At 46.2% G+C, this 20,136-nt stretch overlaps 1 protein-coding gene across 1 annotated transcript in view; it reads left to right on the forward strand.

The window, feature by feature from the left end:
- Positions 1-20,136, forward strand: part of LOC109885602 (hephaestin-like protein 1) — a 64,096-nt gene that overhangs the window by 34,632 nt on the left and 9,328 nt on the right. The window contains exons 8-14 of the mRNA XM_031809106.1: positions 6,235-6,379; positions 7,153-7,365; positions 9,216-9,435; positions 9,643-9,782; positions 14,991-15,116; positions 16,127-16,233; positions 16,313-16,550. Coding sequence (XP_031664966.1) covers positions 6,235-6,379; positions 7,153-7,365; positions 9,216-9,435; positions 9,643-9,782; positions 14,991-15,116; positions 16,127-16,233; positions 16,313-16,550 — 1,189 coding nt within the window. The remainder of the gene's footprint in view (positions 1-6,234; positions 6,380-7,152; positions 7,366-9,215; positions 9,436-9,642; positions 9,783-14,990; positions 15,117-16,126; positions 16,234-16,312; positions 16,551-20,136) is intronic.

The raw sequence follows: 20,136 nt of genomic DNA on the forward strand, positions 1-20,136 counted from the left end.
TGTGTCACCATGTGTGTTACCATGTGTGTTACCATGTGTGTTACCATTTGTGTTACCATGTGTGTTACCATGTTACCATGTGTGTTACCATGTTACCATGTGTGTTACCATGTGTGTTACCATGTGTGTTACCATGTTACCATGTGTGTTACCTTGTTTCCATGTTACCATGTGTGTTACCATGTTACCATGTGTGTTACCATGTTACAATGTGTGTTACCATGTTACAATGTGTGTTACCATGTTACCATTTGTGTTGCCATGTTACCATGTGTGTTACCATGTTACCATGTTACCATTTGTGTTGCCATGTGTGTTACCATGTTACCATGTGTGTTACCATGTTACCATGTTACCATTTGTGTTACCATGTATGTTACCATGTGTGTCACCATGTTATCATGTGTGTTACCATGTTACCATGTGTGTTACCATGTTACCATGTGTGTTACCATGTTACCATGTATGTTACCATGTATGTTATCATGTGTGTTACCATGAATGTTACCATGTGTGTTACCATGAATGTTACCATGTGTGTTACCATGAATGTTACCATGTGTGTTACCATGTATGTTACCATGTATGTTACCATGTGTGTTACCATGTTGCCATGTTACAATGTGTGTTACCATGTTACCATGTTACCATGTATGTTACCATGAATGTTACCATGTGTGTTACCATATGACCATGTGTGTCACCATGTGTGTTACCATGTGTGTTACCATGTGTGTTACCATTTGTGTTACCATGTGTGTTACCATGTTACCATGTGTGTTACCATGTTACCATGTGTGTTACCATGTTACCATGTGTGTTACCATGTGTGTTACCATGTGTGTTACCATGTTACCATGTGTGTTACCATGTGTGTTACCATGTTACCATTTGTGTTACCATGTGTGTTACCATGTTACCGCGTGTGTTACCATGTTACCATGTGTGTTACCATGTGTGTTACCATGTTACCATTTGTGTTACCATGTGTTTTACCATGTTACCATGTGTGTTACCATGTTACCATGTGTGTTACCATGTATGTTACCATGTGTGTTACCATGTTACCGTGTGTGTTACCATGTGTGTTACCATGTTACCATTTGTGTTACCATGTGTGTTACCATGTGTGTTACCATGTTACCATGTGTGTTACCATGTTACCATGTGTGTTACCATGTGTGTTACCATGTTACCATTTGTGTTACCATGTGTGTTACCATGTTACCGTGTGTTACCATGTTACAATTTGTGTTACCATCTTACCATGTGTGATACCATGTTACCATGTGTGTTACCATGTTACCATGTGTGTTACCATGTTACCATGTATGTTACCATGTATGTTACCATGTGTGTTACCATGAATGTTACCATGTGTGTTACCATGTATGTTACCATGTATGTTACCATGTGTGTTACCATGTTACCATGTTACAATGTGTGTTACCATGTTACCATGTTACCATGTATGTTACCATGAATGTTACCATGTGTGTTACCATATTACCATGTGTGTCACCATGTGTGTTACCATGTGTGTTACCATGTGTGTTACCATTTGTGTTACCATGTGTGTTACCATGTTACCATGTGTGTTACCATGTGTGTTACCATGTATGTTACCATGAATGTTACCATGTGTGTTACCATGTGTGTTACCATGTTACCATTTGTGTTACCATTTGTGTTACCATGTGTGTTACCATGTTACAATGTGTGTTACCATGTTACCATGTATGTTACCATGTGTGTTACCATGTTACCATGTGTGTTACCATGTTACCATGTTACCATGTGTGTTACCATGTTACCGTGTGTTACCATGTTACAATTTGTGTTACCATCTTGCCATGTGTGATACCATGTTACCATGTGTGTTACCATGTTACCATGTGTGTTACCATGTTACCATGTATGTTACCATGTATGTTACCATGTGTGTTACCATGAATGTTACCATGTGTGTTACCATGTTACCATGTGTGTTACCATGTATGTTACCATGTATGTTACCATGTGTGTTACCATGTGTGTTACCATGTTACCATTTGTGTTACCATTTGTGTTACCATGTGTGTTACCATGTTACAATGTGTGTTACCATGTTACCATGTATGTTACCATGTGTGTTACCATGTTACCATGTGTGTTACCATGTTACCATGTGTGTTACCATGTTACCGTGTGTTACCATGTTACAATTTGTGTTACCATCTTACCATGTGTGATACCATGTTACCATGTGTGTTACCATGTTACCATGTGTGTTACCATGTTACCATGTATGTTACCATGTGTGTTACCATGAATGTTACCATGTGTGTTACCATGTTACCATGTGTGTTACCATGTGTGTTACCATGTTACCATGTGTGTTACCATGTTACCATGTGTGTTACCATGTATGTTACCATGAATGTTACCATGTATGTTACCATGTATGTTACCATGTATGTTGCCATGTATGTTACCATGTGTGTTACCATGTGTGTTACCATGTGTGTTATCATGTATGTTACCATGTGTGTTACCATGTTACCATGTGTGTTACCATGTTACCATGTGTGTTACCATGTTACCATGTGTGTTACCATGTTACCATGTGTGTTACCATGAATGTTACCATGTATGTTACCATGTATGTTGCCATGTATGTTACCATGTGTGTTACCATGTGTGTTACCATATTACCATGTGTGTTACCATGTTACCATGTATGTTACCATGTATGTTACCATGTGTGTTACCATATTACCATGTATGTTACCATGAATGTTACCATGTATGTTACCATGTGTGTTACCATGAATGTTACCATGTGTGTTACCATGTGTGTTACCATGTAACCATGAATGTTACCATGAATGTTACCATGTATGTTACCATGTATGTGACCATGTATGTTACCATGTGTGTTACCATGTGTGTTACCATGTATGTTACCATGTGTGTTACCTTGTTACCATGTTACCATGTGTGTTACCATGTTACCATGTGTGTTACCTTGTTACCATGTTACCATGTGTGTTACCATGTTACCATGTGTGTTACCATGTTACAATGTGTGTTACCATGTTACAATGTGTGTTACCATGTTACCATTTGTGTTGCCATGTTACCATGTGTGTTACCATGTTACCATTTGTGTTGCCATGTGTGTTACCATGTTACCATGTGTGTTACCTTGTTACCATGTTACCATTTGTGTTACCATGTATGTTACCATGTGTGTTACCATGTTACCATGTGTGTCACCATGTTATCATGTGTGTCACCATGTTATCATGTGTGTTACCATGTTACCATGTGTGTTACCATGTATGTTATCATGTGTGTTACCATGAATGTTACCATGTGTGTTACCATGAATGTTACCATGTGTGTTACCATGAATGTTACCATGTGTGTTACCATGTATGTTACCATGTATGTTACCATGTGTGTTACCATGTTACCATGTTACAATGTGTGTTACCATGTTACCATGTTACCATGTATGTTACCATGAATGTTACCATGTGTGTTACCATGTTACCATGTGTGTTACCATGTGTGTTACCATGTATGTTACCATGTGTGTTACCATGTTACCATGTTACCATGTGTGTTACCATGTGTGTTACCATGTGTGTTACCATTTGTGTTACCATGTTACCATGTGTGTTACCATGTTACCATGTGTGTTACCATGTGTGTTACCATGTTACCATGTGTGTTACCATGTGTGTTACCATGTTACCATTTGTGTTACCATGTGTGTTACCATGTTACCATGTGTGTTACCATGTTACCATGTGTGTTACCATGTGTGTTACCATGTTACCATTTGTGTTACCATGTGTGTTACCATGTTACCATGTGTGTTACCATGTTACCATGTGTGTTACCATGTTGCCATGTGTGTTACCATGTGTGTTACCATGTTACCATTTGTGTTACCATGTGTGTTACCATGTTACCATGTGTGTTACCATGTTACCATGTGTGTTACCATTTATGTTACCATGTGTGTTACCATGTGTGTTACCATGTGTGTTACCATGTATGTTACCATGTATGTTACCATGTGTGTTACCATGTTTCCATGTGTGTTACCATGTATGTTACCATGTATGTTGCCATGTATGTTACCATGTGCGTTACCATGTTACCATGTGTGTTACCATGTGTGTTACCATGTGTGTTACCATGTTACCATGTGTGTTACCATGTTACCATGTGTGTTGCCATATTACCATGTGTGTTACCATGTTAACATGTGTGTTACCATGTGTGTTACCATGTTACCATGTGTGTTACCATGTATGTTACCATGTATGTTACCATGTGTGTTACCATGTTACCATGTTACCATGTGTGTTACCATGTGTGTTACCATGTGTGTTACCATGTTACCATGTGTGTTACCATGTTACCATGTGTGTTACCATGTTACCATGCGTGTTGCCATGTGTGTTACCATTTTACCATGTGTGTTACCATGTTACCATGTGTGTTACCATGTGTTACCATGTTACCATGTGTGTTACCATGGTACCATGTGTGTTACCATGTGTGTAACCATGTTACCATGTTACCATGTGTGTTACCATGTTGCCATGTTACCATGTGTGTTACTTTGCGTGTTACCATGTATGTTACCATGTATGTTACCATGTTACCATGTGTGTTACCATGTTACCATGTGTGTCACCATGTTACCATGTGTGTTACCATGTTACCATGTATGTTACCATGTGTGTTACTATGTATGTTGCCATACCTTCAAAGTCAGTGCCTCTTGGCTTGGCATCATGGGTAAATCAAAAGAAATCAGCCAAGACCTCAGAAAAATAATTGTAGACCTCCACAAGTCTGGTTCATCCTTGGGAGCAATTTCCAATCTCCTGAAGGTACCACATTCACCTGTACAAACAATAGTACGCAAGTATAAACACCATGGGACCACGCAGCTGTCATACCGATCAGGAAGGAGACGCGTTCTGTCTCCTAGAGATTAACGTACTTTGGTGCGAAATGTGCAAATCAATCCCAGAACAACAGCAAAAGTGTGAAGATGCTGGAAGAAACAGGTACAACAGTATCTATATCCACAGTAAAACGAGTCCTATATCGACATAACCTGAAAGGCCGCTCAGCAAGGAAGAAGCCACTGCTCCAAAAGCGCCATAAAAAAGCCAGAATACAGTTTGCAACTGCACATGGGGACAAAGATTGTACTTTTTGGAGAAATGTCCTCTGGTCTGATGAAACAAAAATAGAACTGTTTGGCCATAATGACCATCGTTATGTTTGGAGGAAAAAGGGGGTGGCTTGCAAACCGAAGAACACCATCCCAACCATGAAGCACGGGGGTGGCAGCATCATGTTGTGGGGGTGCTTTGCTGCAGGAAGGACTTCACAAAATAGATGGCATCATGAGGAGGGGAAATTATGTGGATATATTGAAGCAACATCTCAAGACATCAGTCAGGAAGTTAAAGCTTGGTCACAAATCGGTCTTCCAAATGGACAATGACCCCAAGCATTCTTCCAAAGTTGTGACAAAATGGCTTAATTAATGACAACAAAGTCAAGGTATTGGAGTGGCCGTCACAAAGCCCTGACCTCAATCCTATAGAAAATGTATGGGCAGAACTGAAAAAGTGTGTGCGAACAAGGAGGCCTACAAACCTGACTCAGTTACACCAGCTCTGTCAGGAGGAATGGGCCAAAATTCACCCGACTTATTGTGGGAAGCTTGTGGAAGGCTACCCGAAACATTTGACCCAAGTTAAACAATTTAAAGCCAATGCTACCAAATACTAATTGAGTGTATATGTGAACTTCTGACCCACTGGGAATGTGATGAAATAAATAAATAATTCTCTCTATTATTATTCACATTCTCAAAATAAAGTGGTGATCCTAACGGACCTAAAACAGGGAATTTTTTACTAGGATTAAATGTCAGGAATTGTGAAAAATTGAGTTTAAATGTATTTGACTAAGGTGTATGGAAACTTCAGACTTCAACTGTAACATACATGGTAACATACATGACATAGATACAACCACACACACATCACAGCATTGCTCTTATCATATATATCTATGTGTGTGTGTGTGTGTGTGTGTGTATATATGTGTGTGTGTGTGTGTGTGTGTGTGTGTGTGTGTGTGTGTGTGTGTGTGTGTGTGTGTGTGTGTGTGTGTGTGTGTGTGGTGTACATGTGTGTGTGTGTGGTGCAGAGGAACGTGGACAGGGAATTGTTCCTGCTGTTCTCTGTAATGGATGAGAACCTGAGCTGGTACCTTCAGAGGAACATAGAGACCTATGGATCGGACCAGTCAGACCCAGACAACCAAGACTTTCAGGAGAGCAACAATATGCACGGTATGATACACACACCGGCGTGTCTGCCCATCAAGTTGTAGGAACTGTATACTTATAGTGCATAACTGTCTTTTCCATTAGTTAGCACCTGTTCAACTATTTTATTATCATTGCAGTCAACTTTTGACTACTTTCTATATCTCCTCTGAGTGTAGTTGTTGATATTTTCTCCCCTCCTCTCCTCTCCTCTCTCCCCTCTACTTTCTCTCCCCGCTCCTCTCTTCCCTCCTCCTCTCTCCCCGCTCCTCTCTTCCCTCCTCCTCTCTCTCCCTCCTCTCCTTTCTCTCCTCTCTCCCCTGCCCTCCTCTCTCCCCTCTACTTTCTCTCCCCGCTCCTCTCTTCCCTCCTCCTCTCTCCCCTCTTCCTTTCTCCTCTCGCCCATACTCTCCCATCCTCTCTCTCCCCTCCTCTCCTTTCTCTCCTCTCTCCCCTGCCCTCCTTTCTCTCCTCTCTCCCCTGCCCTCCTCTCTCCCCTCTCTCCCCTCCTCTCCTCTCTCTCCTCTCTCTCCCCTCCTTTCCTATCTGCTCTCCTCCCTTCTCCCCTCCTCTCCCCCTTCCTCTCCTCTCTCCTCCCTTCTCCTCTCTCTCCTCTCTCCCCTCCTTTCCTATCCGCTCTCCTCCCTTCTCTCCTCCTCTCCCCCTCCTCTCCTCTCTCTCCTCTCTCCTCCCTTCTCCTCTCTCCACTCCTCTCCTCTCTCTCCCCTCCTCCCCATTCTCTCCTTCTCGCACAGTGGTGTAGTTGTTGATATCATCTCTTCCTCCTTCTCTCTCAGCGGTGAATGGCTTCATGTACGGAAACCTTCCAGGCCTGGAAATGTGTTCCGGGGACAGGGTTTTTTGGTACACCTTTGGGCTGGGTACGGAGGTGGATATCCATGGGGTGTACTGGGAGGGGAACACCTTCCAGAGACACGGTACTACCAGAGATACACTCAGCCTGTTCCCCCACACCACCGCTGCAGTCAGCATGCTGCCACACACACCTGGTACGTACACACACACACCCACACACACGGCGGTGTCCACGCCAGACTGTTGGCTGTGACAGAGAGTTACTGTTATTTTTAATGGATGACCTCACTGACGTGACCTCACAGCCCACTTCCTGTGACCTTAAGAACACTTGATCAAAGGAAATAGGAACATCTAAATTGGAGATTTGAACATAAACCAAAGTGACACTATATTGTTGCTCCTGTATGAGTACTTCCTGAAGGGAAGCTAAAGTCCCTCCGCTACCCAAGAAGAGTAAAGCCCCCTTTACTGGCTCAAATAGCCGACCAATCAGCCTGTTACCAACCCTTAGTAATCTTTTGGAAAAAATGGTGATTGACCAGATACAATACTATTTTACAGTAAACAAATTGACAGACTTTCAGCTTATAGGGACACTCAAAAAGCACATCACAAATCTTCCATCTTTACTAACAATATGCCACTGGCTTTGAGTAAAGCTGAAAAGGTTGTTGGATCGAATCCCCAACTGACAAAGTAAAAATCTGTCGTTCTGCCTCCTGAACAAGGCTGTTAACCAGCTGTTCCCCGGTAGGACGTCATTGAAATAAGAATTTGTTTTTAACTGACTTACCTAGTTTAATAAAGGTAAGAAAAATAAGGCACTGCTCTACCTTCTTAACAGCACTATCAACAAGGCAGGTCCTAGTTTTCTACTTTCTTAACAGCACTATCAACAAGGCAGGTCCTAGTTTCTACTTTCTTAACAGCACTATCAACAAGGCAGATCCATAATAAACCCCAGGAAGAGTAGCTGCTGCCTTGACAGGAACTAATGGGGATCCATAATAAACCCCAGGAAGAGTAGCTGCTGTCTTGGCAGGAACTAATGGGGATCCATAATAAACCCCAGGAAGAGTAGCTGCTGCCTTGGCAGGAACTAATGGGGATCCATAATAAACCCCAGGAAGAGTAGCTGCTGTCTTGGCAGGATCTAATGGGGATCCACAATAAACCCCAGGAAGAGTAGCTGCTGCCTTGGCAGGAACTAATGGGGATCCATAATAAACCCCAGGAAGAGTAGCTGCTGTCTTGGCAGGAACTAATGGGGATCCATAATAAACCCCAGGAAGAGTAGCTGCTGCCTTGGCAGGAACTAATGGGGATCCATAATAAACCCCAGGAAGAGTAGCTGCTGCCTTGGCAGGAACTAATGGGGATCCATAATAAACCCCAGGAAGAGTAGCTGCTGTCTTGGCAGGAACTAATGGGGATCCATAATAAACACACTGTGGTGTTCAATGTCGGGGTCGCGAACCCCGGAACTCCAAAAAATCTTTAAAATGTCGAAACAAAACATTTAAGAGTACAGATGATACATACAAGCGTTTTTGAGAAAGATAATTTGAAAAATAACATTTTATTTACTAAATGTATATTCTTTTCTTTTTGATAAGAGATTAACATACAGAAATGTGGTGAGAAATTTATGTGGAAATAAATGGGGTTTGAATACGACAGCGGTCAACATTAAGATGAACAGGGAGGAGTATAACAGCAGCAGGATCACTGACTTAGACAGACAACTGTATATTCAGAAATGACTTCATGTTTCAGATTTAGACTCCATGATGCTGCTGACGGTGGAAACACTGTATGTCTACATGGAAATGATTCATTTGTTTTTCACAACTCTTACTCCTGACCTCTAACCCTGACCTCTAACCCTGACCTCTTACCCCTGACCTCCTACCCCTGACCTCTTACCCCTGACCTCTTACCCCTGAGTCTAGGTGTATTTGAGGTGAGCTGCAGAGTGACTGACCACTATAATGTTAACCTCTGTCCCTGACCCCTGACCTCTAACCCCTTGTGTCTCCAGGTGTATTTGAGGTGAGCTGCAGAGTGACTGACCACTATAATGGAGGGATGAGACAGCAGTACTCTGTGAAGCCCTGCTCACCCGAGAGCAAAGTGAAACACACACACTCCCGTGCTTCGTCCGTGGTTCGCTACTACATCAGCGCAGAGGAGGTGGAGTGGGACTACTCACCTAACCGGGCCTGGGAACTAGAGAAACATCACGCTACAGAGGAGGACAGGTAGAGAGAGGAGGAGGAGGGTGTTTCTGTGTTTCAAATCCAATCACAGGGTCACATAAACAGGATTAGGCAGATGTTATTGCCAGTGTAGCGAAATGCTTGTACGTGTGTGTGTGTGTGTGTGTGTGTGTGTGTGTGTGTGTGTGTGTGTGTGTGTGTGTGTGTGATTCATTCATTCATAATTTTGTGTGTGTGTGTGTGTCCCAGTCCAGGCAGTATATTCGTGGGCAGGGGAGAGAATCGTATTGGTCCACGCTATAAGAAGGCGGTGTATAGACAGTACACTGATGACACCTTCAGGACACAGACGGAACTGCAACCTGAACAACTGCACCTCGGCATTCTGGGTAGGGTGGGGGTCCCAATAATATCCTCTCCCTCCTGATGTTTGTTTGTTCACTACTTTCAACAAATCTAAAAGCATTGGATTGGTGAAGACGTGGGCTACACTGAGTTTTTATACGGTCATTATAGGTTATTTGGAGGTTATTTGGAGGTTATTTGGAGGTTATTTGGAGGTTTTTTGAATAGCTTCCTTAAAGGAGACACCTGGGTTTGTTTTCATCATGTCCAAGGGATTTCTAGGTCAGTGAGATGTTTCACACATAATTGGCCACGAAGAGGGTGGGTCTGGGATCCACGCTCCCAAACAATACACCATATGTACGGCTTCCTGTGTATTGACGGGTGGGTGAAAATAAACGTAGCCCTGCTTTGAAGCATTTTTGTTAAACCTCTATGCTATACTGATTATACCACAACGCTCTATGTGATACTGATCACACTATACGTTTTTGTGCAAGGTTCCCTCTAAACTGCCACGCACCTCCCCTCGCACTGCAGATGAAATGTCAGCGCAGAGAAGCACGAGATGGAACTTCACTCATCTTTCTACATTCCTGCCTTTTAGTCAACACTAAACCACATTTCGCTCTGCTGTGGGAATTGTGCTCGAATCAACGCAATACTTTCAATGTAACGGACCGAAACAAAAATGAAAAACAACACAAAACTAACTGTGCAAGAGATTTTCTTGTAGGCAGACCGTACTCTACACAGACCGGTGTGTCAATATAAGCTGCAGTATGCCTATATGCAAATAGACCATTGCCATATATAGATCTGTGCCATTCACTTTGAACTGGACTGTGTTTACAACATGAGCGGTCCTGAGTAGATGCGCTTGTTTTGAGATCAAAGCGAGAGCTGCATGAAGCCATCTGTACATTTGTTCATATTATTGGCTAGTTAGTGAGTTATTAGCCCAGTTAAAGATCATTAGTAGTCGGCAATAGGGGAGGGATTACTTCCTACAAGAGCACGAAACATGTACATTTCTAGACATTTTGAAAAGCCAGTCAGGTAAAGAGCTTTTTTTTATGTCTTAAAGGGACAGTCTTGTATTTTTAGACAGGCTTGAATAAGCGAAGTAGCCAGTAGCCAAACTGTAACTTAAAGTGGGTACAGCCTCAGTGTTCACAGTAAAACTGTAACTTAGTGGGTACAGCCTCAGTGTTCACAGTAAAACTGTAACTTAGTGGGTACAGCCTCAGTGTTCACAGTAAAACTGTACAGCCTCAGTGTTCACAGTAAAACTGTAACATAAAACTGTACAGCCTCAGTGTTCACAGTAAAACTGTAACATAAAGCAGGTACAGCCTCAGTGTTCACAGTAAAACTGTAACTTAGTGGGTACAGCCTCAGTGTTCACAGTAAAACTGTAACTTAGTGGGTACAGCCTCAGTGTTCACAGTAAAACTGTAACTTAAAGCAGGTACAGCCTCAGTGTTCACAGTAAAACTGTAACTTAGTGGGTACAGCCTCAGTGTTCACAGTAAAACTGTAACGTAAAGCAGGTACTGCCTCAGTGTTCACAGTAAAACTGTAACGTAAAGCAGGTACAGCCTCAGTGTTCACAGTAAACATGTGCCGGAAGTTGCACAGAATTTTCCCAATGTTCAAGTTTGTGCTCAGCAGGCCTAAAAATGTGTTTAGTGGCAAAGAAATATATATGGCATATGCACGTGAGCCCACATCTCGTCAGTCACCCTAATGAAACACTCTGCACAGTGTCCCCACTGCTCTGAGACCACTACCAGAGACTGGTGGCTCACAGCGGTATGGCCGTGATGACTCACAGCGGTATGGCCCTGATGACTCACAGCGGTATGGCCGTGATGACTCACAGCGGTATGGCCCTGATGACTCACAGTGGTATGGCCGTGATGACTCACAGCGGTATGGCCCTGATGACTCACAGTGGTATGGCCGTGATGACTCACAGCGGTATGGCCCTGATGACTCACAGTGGTATGGCCCTGATGACTCACAGTGGTATGGCCGTGATGACTCACAGCGGTATGGCCCTGATGACTCACAGTGGTATGGCCGTGATGACTCACAGCGGTATGGCCCTGATGACTCACAGTGGTATGGCCGTGATGACTCACAGCGGTATGGCCCTGATGACTCACAGTGGTATGGCCGTGATGACTCACAGTGGTATGGCCGTGATGACTCACAGCGGTATGGCCCTGATGACTCACAGTGGTATGGCCCTGATGACTCACAGTGGTATGGCCGTGATGACTCACAGCGGTATGGCCCTGATGAATCACAGTGGTATGGCCGTGATGACTCACAGCGGTATGGCCCTGATGACTCACAGTGGTATGGCCGTGATGACTCACAGCGGTATGGCCCTGATGACTCACAGTGGTATGGCCGTGATGACTCACAGTGGTATGGCCCTGATGACTCACAGTGGTATGGCCGTGATGACTCACAGCGGTATGGCCCTGATGACTCACAGTGGTATGGCCGTGATGACTCACAGTGGTATGGCCCTGATGACTCACAGCGGTATGGCCGTGATGACTCACAGTGGTATGGCCCTGATGACTCACAGCGGTATGGCCGTGATGACTCACAGTGGTATGGCCCTGATGACTCACAGTGGTATGGCCCTGATGACTCACAGTGGTATGGCCGTGATGACTCACAGTGGTATGGCCCTGATGACTCACAGCGGTATGGCCCTGATGACTCACAGTGGTATGGCCCTGATGACTCACAGTGGTATGGCCCTGATGACTCACAGTGGTATGGCCGTGATGACTCACAGTGGTATGGCCGTGATGACTCACAGTGGTATGGCCCTGATGACTCACAGTGGTATGGCCCTGATGACTCACAGTGGTATGGCCCTGATGACTCACAGTGGTATGGCCCTGATGACTCACAGTGGTATGGCCGTGATGACTCACAGTGGTATGGCCCTGATGACTCACAGTGGTATGGCCTGATGACTCACAGTGGTATGGCCCTGATGACTCACAGTGGTATGGCCCTGATGACTCACAGTGGTATGGCCCTGATGACTCACAGTGGTATGGCCCTGATGACCATGTTGCCCTGATGACTCACAGTGGTATGGCCCTGATGACTCACAGTGGTATGGCCCTGATGACTCACAGTGGTATGGCCCTGATGACTCACAGTGGTATGGCCCTGATGACTCACAGTGGTATGGCCCTGATGACTCACAGTGGTATGGCCCTGATGACTCACAGTGGTATGGCCCTGATGACTCACAGTGGTATGGCCCTGATGACTCACAGTGGTATGGCCCTGATGACTCACAGTGGTATGGCCCTGATGACTCACAGTGGTATGGCCCTGATGACTCACAGTGGTATGGCCCTGATGACTCACAGTGGTATGGCCCTGATGACTCACAGTGGTATGGCCCTGATGACTCACAGTGGTATGGCCCTGATGACTCACAGTGGTATGGCCGTGATGACTCACAGTGGTATGGCGTGACGACTCACAGTGGTATGGCGTGACGACTCACAGTGGTATGGCCGTGATGACTCACAGTGGTATGGCCGTGATGACTCACAGCGGTATGGCCCTGATGACTCACAGCGGTATGGCCCTGATGACTCACAGTGGTATGGCCCTGATGACTCACAGCGGTATGGCCCTGATGACTCACAGTGGTATGGCCCTGATGACTCACAGTGGTATGGCCCTGATGACTCACAGTGGTATGGCCCTGATGACTCACAGTGGTATGGCCCTGATGACTCACAGTGGTATGGCCCTGATGACTCACAGTGGTATGGCCCTGATGACTCACAGTGGTATGGCCCTGATGACTCACAGTGGTATGGCCCTGATGACTCACAGTGGTATGGCCGTGATGACTCACAGTGGTATGGCCCTGATGACTCACAGTGGTATGGCCCTGATGACTCACAGTGGTATGGCCCTGATGACTCACAGTGGTATGGCCCTGATGACTCACAGTGGTATGGCCCTGATGACTCACAGTGGTATGGCCGTGATGACTCACAGTGGTATGGCGTGACGACTCACAGTGGTATGGCGTGACGACTCACAGTGGTATGGCCGTGATGACTCACAGTGGTATGGCCGTGATGACTCACAGCGGTATGGCCCTGATGACTCACAGCGGTATGGCCCTGATGACTCACAGTGGTATGGCCCTGATGACTCACAGCGGTATGGCCGTGATGACTCACAGTGGTATGGCCCTGATGACTCACAGTGGTATGGCCCTGATGACTCACAGTGGTATGGCCCTGATGACTCACAGTGGTATGGCCGTGATGACTCACAGTGGTATGGCCCTGATGACTCACAGTGGTATGGCCCTGATGACTCACAGTGGTATGGCCGTGATGACTCACAGTGGTATGGCCGTGATGACTCACAGTGGTATGGCCGTGATGACTCACAGTGGTATGGCGTGATGACTCACAGTGGTATGGCCCTGATGACTCACAGTGGTATGGCCGTGATGACTCACAGTGGTATGGCCGTGATGACTCACAGTGGTATGGCGTGATGACTCACAGTGGTATGGCCCTGATGACTCACAGTGGTATGGCGTGATGACTCACAGTGGTATGGCGTGATGACTCACAGTGGTATGGCCCTGATGACTCACAGTGGTATGGCGTGATGACTCACAGTGGTATGGCCCTGATGACTCACAGTGGTATGGCGTGATGACTCACAGTGGTATGGCCGTGATGACTCACAGTGGTATGGCGTGATGACTCACAGTGGTATGGCCCTGATGACTCACAGTGGTATGGCGTGATGACTCACAGTGGTATGGCGTGATGACTCACAGTGGTATGGCGTGATGACTCACAGTGGTATGGCCGTGACGACGCCACTGAAATTCCCACAGAAAAACGTTGTTTCTTAACGTTCTCTGAACTATTTGAGAACTTTCCCAATGTCAAACCCGTTGGAGAACATTCCTAGAACCTTTTCCAAAATGTTAATTAAATGTAACCAAACGTTCTGTTAAAAGGAACGAAATACCTTAGAAAATAGCGTTTCATTGTCAAGTTCCTTAAATGTGCTGAGAATGTTCCAAAGCCAAGGTTGTAGGCTAAATAACCGTAGGACAACCATGCTCTCACCAAGCTCTAATAAACATATGGTTCTCAGAACGTTTATGCGCTAGCTGGGATTGAAACGGTTACTGGTGTGTTTGTGTGTCGTTCCTATAGGTCCTATCATCAGGGTGGAGGTGGGAGAGGAGGTTCTGATCACCTTTAAGAACAGAGCCAGCCGTCCGTACTCTATACACGCTCACGGAGTGGTCACTACCGACACACACACACCTGTCCAGCCAGGTAAAACCCACACACAAACACACAGAGTGGACATCACAGACACACCTGTCCAACCAGGTAAAACACACACACAAACACACAGAGTGGACATCACAGACACACCTGTCCAACCAGGTAAAACACACACACAAACACACAGAGTGGACATCACAGACACACCTGTCCAACCAGGTAAAACACACACACAAACACACAGAGTGGACATCACAGACACACCTGTCCAACCAGGTAAAACACACACACAAACACACAGAGTGGACATCACAGACACACCTGTCCAACCAGGTAAAACACACACACAAACACACAGAGTGGACATCACAGACACACCTGTCAAACCAGGTAAAACACACACACAAACACACAGAGTGGACATCACAGACATACCTGTCCAACCAGGTAAAACACACACACAAACACACAGAGTGGACATCACAGACACACCTGTCCAACCAGGTAAAACACACACACTGCCGGCCGTACTCTATACAAACACACAGAGTGGACATCACAGACACACCTGTCCAACCAACAACGGTCCATATTAATGTGTGTGTGATCCTCCCCTTTTATCTCCTCCTCTCCTCTTCTATCCTCCTCTCTCCTTTCCTCCTCTCCTCTCTTCTCTTCTCCTTCTCTCTCCTTTCCTCCTCTCCTCTTCTATCCTCCTCTCTCCTTTCCTCCTCTCCTCTTCTATCCTCCTCTCTCCTTTCCTCTCTCCTCTTCTCCTCCTCTCCCCTCCCCTCTCCCTCTATCCTCCTCTCCTCCTCCCCTGTCCACTCCTCCTCTCATCCCCCCTCTCCTCCCCTCTCCCCCTCTACCTTCTCTCCTTTTCCCTCTCCTCCTCTCCTTTCCCCCTCTCCTCCTCCCCTCCTCTCCTTTTCCACTCTCCTCCTCTCCTTTTCCACTCTCCTCTCCTCCTCTCCTTTTCCCCTCTCCTCCTCTCCTTTTCCCCTCTCCTCCTCTCCATCTCTCTCCTCCTCTCCTCTCCTCTATTCTCTCATCCCCAGGTTACATGACAGAGTTCAGATGGGAGGTCCCAGAGAGCTCTGGTCCAGGAGTCTCTGATCCTAACTGTATCTCCTACGCATACTACTCTACTGTTGACTTCGTCAAGGTGTGTGTGTTTACCTATAGAACTCCTGAGAATGTGTGTGTCTGCCTGTATCCAGTAAGCCTCTCTATCTGTCCTTCAGGACGTGTTCAGCGGTCTCTTGGGTCCCCTGGTGGTCTGCAGACAGGGAGTACTGCAGCGTGGAGCTGAGGAGGGGACGAGGAAGAGGAGGGACGTGGAGAGGGAGTTTGCTCTGCTCTTCATGGTGTTTGATGAGAATGAGTCCTGGTACCTGGAAGACAACATCAGAACTTACCTCCACACTGACCCCAGTAACTTCACCGTGGACGACAACTTTATAGAGAGCAACAAGATGCACGGTGAGGAGAGAGAGGGGGAGGGAGAGGAGGAGGAGAGGGGGAGGAGAGGGAGGGGGAGGGAGAGGAGGGGGAGGGGGAGAGGATGTAAGGAGAGGGATGGAGAGGAGAGGGAGGGAGAGGAGGGGGAGAGGCAGGGAGGGAGGGAGGGAGGAGGGGGAGGGGGAGAGGATGTAAGGAGAGGGATGGAGGGGAGAGGGAGGGAGAGGAGGGGGAGAGGCAGGGAGGGAGGGAGGAGGGGAGGGGGAGAGGATGTAAGGAGAGGGATGGAGAGGGAGGTAGAGGAGGAGAGGGAGAGGGAGGTAGAGGAGGAGAGGAGAGGGAGGGAGGGAGGGAGGACAGGAGGGGGAGAGGCAGGGAGGGAGGGAGGGAGGAGGGGAGGGGGAGAGGATGTAAGGAGAGGGATGGAGAGGGAGGTAGAGGAAGAGAGGAGAGGGAGAGGGAGGGAGGACAGGAGGGTGAGAGGGAGAGGTGGAGAGGGAGAGGATGTAAGGAGAGGGATGGAGAGGGATGGAGAGGGAGGTAGAGGAAGAGAGGAGAGGGAGGGAGGACAGGAGGGGGAAGAGGTGGAGAGGGAGAGGATTAAGGAGAGGGATGAAGAGGGGGAGAGGGAGGGGGAGGGAGAGGAGGGGAGGAGAGGGATGGAGAGGGAAGTAGAGGAAGAGAGGAGAGGGAGAGGGAGGGAGGACAGGAGGGGGAGAGGGAGAGGTGGAGAGGGAGAGGATGTAAGGAGAGGGATGAAGAGGGGGAGAGGGAGAGGAGGAGAAGAGGGAGGGAGAGGAGGGGAGGAGGGGGGAGAGGAGGAGGAGGTGAGAGGAGGAGGAGGTGAGAAGAGGAGGGGGAGAGGGAGAGGATGTGAGGAGAGGGATCGAAAGGGGAGGGAGGGAGAGGAGGGGGAGAGGGAGGGAGAGGGAGAGGAGGAGGAGAGGGGGATGAGGGGGAGGGGGAGAGGATGTAAGGAGAGGGATTGAGAGGAGAGGGAGGGAGGGAGGGAGGGAGGGAGGGAGGGAGGGAGGGAGGGAGGGAGGGAGGGAGGAGGAGGAGGAGGAGGAGGAGGAGGAGAGGGAGGGAGGGAGAGGAGGAGGGGGGGGGGAGAGGAGGAGGAGGGGGGGAGGAGGGGGAGAGGAGGAGGAGGAGGGGGAGGGAAGGAGGGAGAGGAGGTGGAGAGGGAAGGAGGGAGACGAGGAGGAGAGGGAGGGAGGGAGGGAGGAGGAGGGGAAGAGGATGGGGAGAGGGAGGGAGCGGGAGGGGAGAAGAAGAGCCAAGCTTATAGAAAAGAGAGTGAGTGTGTCCCAATATTCTCTCCTTCCTCCCTCATTTTGCACTTCCCTTCATGGATTTGAAAGGAAATTACAGTATTTGTAAACTCCTTCTTGCCCATTCCTACACTATTCCAATGCTTTTAGATTTGTGGAGAGTAGTGAGAGAGTCAACACTTCAGGAGGAAAGATACATAGTATGATTGGGAACCAACAAAGACAGAGGCTGAGAGAGAGATCATGTTGACTGATGTAGTACTGACACCTGTATTAATATACAGACAAGAGGCTGAGAGAGAGAGAGAGATCATGTTGACTGATGTAGTACTGACACCTGTATTAATATACAGACAAGAGGCTGAGAGAGAGAGAGATCATGTTGACTTATGTAGTACTGACACCTGTATTAATATACAGACAAGAGGCTGAGAGAGAGAGAGATCATGTTGACTGATGTAGTACTGACACCTGTATTAATATACAGACAAGAGGCTGAGAGAGAGAGAGAGATCATGTTGACTGATGTAGTACTGACACCTGTATTAATATACAGACAAGAGGCTGAGAGAGAGAGAGATCATGTTGACTGATGTAGTACTGACACCTGTATTAATATACAGACAAGAGGCTGAGAGAGAGAGATCATGTTGACTGATGTAGTACTGACACCTGTATTAATATACAGACAAGAGGCTGAGAGAGAGAGAGATCATGTTGACTGATGTAGTACTGACACCTGTATTAATATACAGACAAGAGGCTGAGAGAGAGAGAGAGATCATGTTGACTGATGTAGTACTGACACCTGTATTAATATACAGACAAGAGGCTGAGAGAGAGAGAGATCATGTTGACTGATGTACTACTGACACCTGTATTAATATACAGACAAGAGGCTGAGAGAGAGAGAGAGATCATGTTGACTGATGTAGTACTGACACCTGTATTAATATACAGACAAGAGGCTGAGAGAGAGAGAGATCATGTTGACTGATGTACTACTGACACCTGTATTAATATACAGACAAGAGGCTGAGAGAGAGAGAGAGAGATCATGTTGACTGATGTAGTACTGACACCTGTATTAATATACAGACAAGAGGCTGAGAGAGAGAGAGATCATGTTGACTGATGTAGTACTGACACCTGTATTAATATACAGACAAGAGGCTGAGAGAGAGAGAGATCATGTTGACTGATGTACTACTGACACCTGTATTAATATACAGACAAGAGGCTGAGAGAGAGAGAGATCATGTTGACTGATGTAGTACTGACACCTGTATTAATATACAGACAAGAGGCTGAGAGAGCGAGAGAGATCAGGTTGACTGATGTAGTACTGACACCTGTATTAATATACAGACAAGAGGCTGAGAGAGAGAGAGATCATGTTGACTGATGTAGTACTGACACCTGTATTAATATACAGACAAGAGGCTGAGAGAGAGAGAGAGATCATGTTGACTGATGTAGTACTGACACCTGTATTAATATACAGACAAGAGGCTGAGAGAGAGAGAGAACATGTTGACTGATGTAGTACTGACACCTGTATTAATATACAGACAAGAGGCTGAGAGAGAGAGAGAGATCATGTTGACTGATGTAGTACTGACACCTGTATTAATATACAGACAAGAGGCTGAGAGAGAGAGATCATGTTGACTGATGTAGTACTGACACCTGTATTAATATACAGACAAGAGGCTGAGAGAGAGAGAGATCATGTTGACTGATGTAGTACTGACACCTGTATTAATATACAGACAAGAGGCTGAGAGAGGGAGATCATGTTGACTGATGTACTACTGACACCTGTATTAATATACAGACAAGAGGCTGAGAGAGAGATCATGTTGACTGATGTAGTACTGACACCTGTATTAATATACAGACAAGAGGCTGAGAGAGAGAGAGAGATCATGTTGACTGATGTAGTACTGACACCTGTATTAATATACAGACAAGAGGCTGAGAGAGAGATCATGTTGACTGATGTAGTACTGACACCTGTATTAATATAGAGACAAGAGGCTGAGAGAGAGAGATCATGTTGACTGATGTAGTACTGACACCTGTATTAATATACAGACAAGAGGCTGAGAGAGAGAGAGATCATGTTGACTGATGTAGTACTGACACCTGTATTAATATACAGACAAGAGGCTGAGAGAGAGAGATCATGTTGACTGATGTAGCACTGACACCTGTATTAATATACAGACAAGAGGCTGAGAGAGAGAGAGATCATGTTGACTGATGTAGTACTGACACCTGTATTAATATACAGACAAGAGGCTGAGAGAGAGAGAGATCATGTTGACTGA

This window comes from Oncorhynchus kisutch, linkage group LG29 (genome assembly GCF_002021735.2).
Source record: "Oncorhynchus kisutch isolate 150728-3 linkage group LG29, Okis_V2, whole genome shotgun sequence".
Lineage (NCBI taxonomy): Eukaryota > Metazoa > Chordata > Actinopteri > Salmoniformes > Salmonidae > Oncorhynchus > Oncorhynchus kisutch.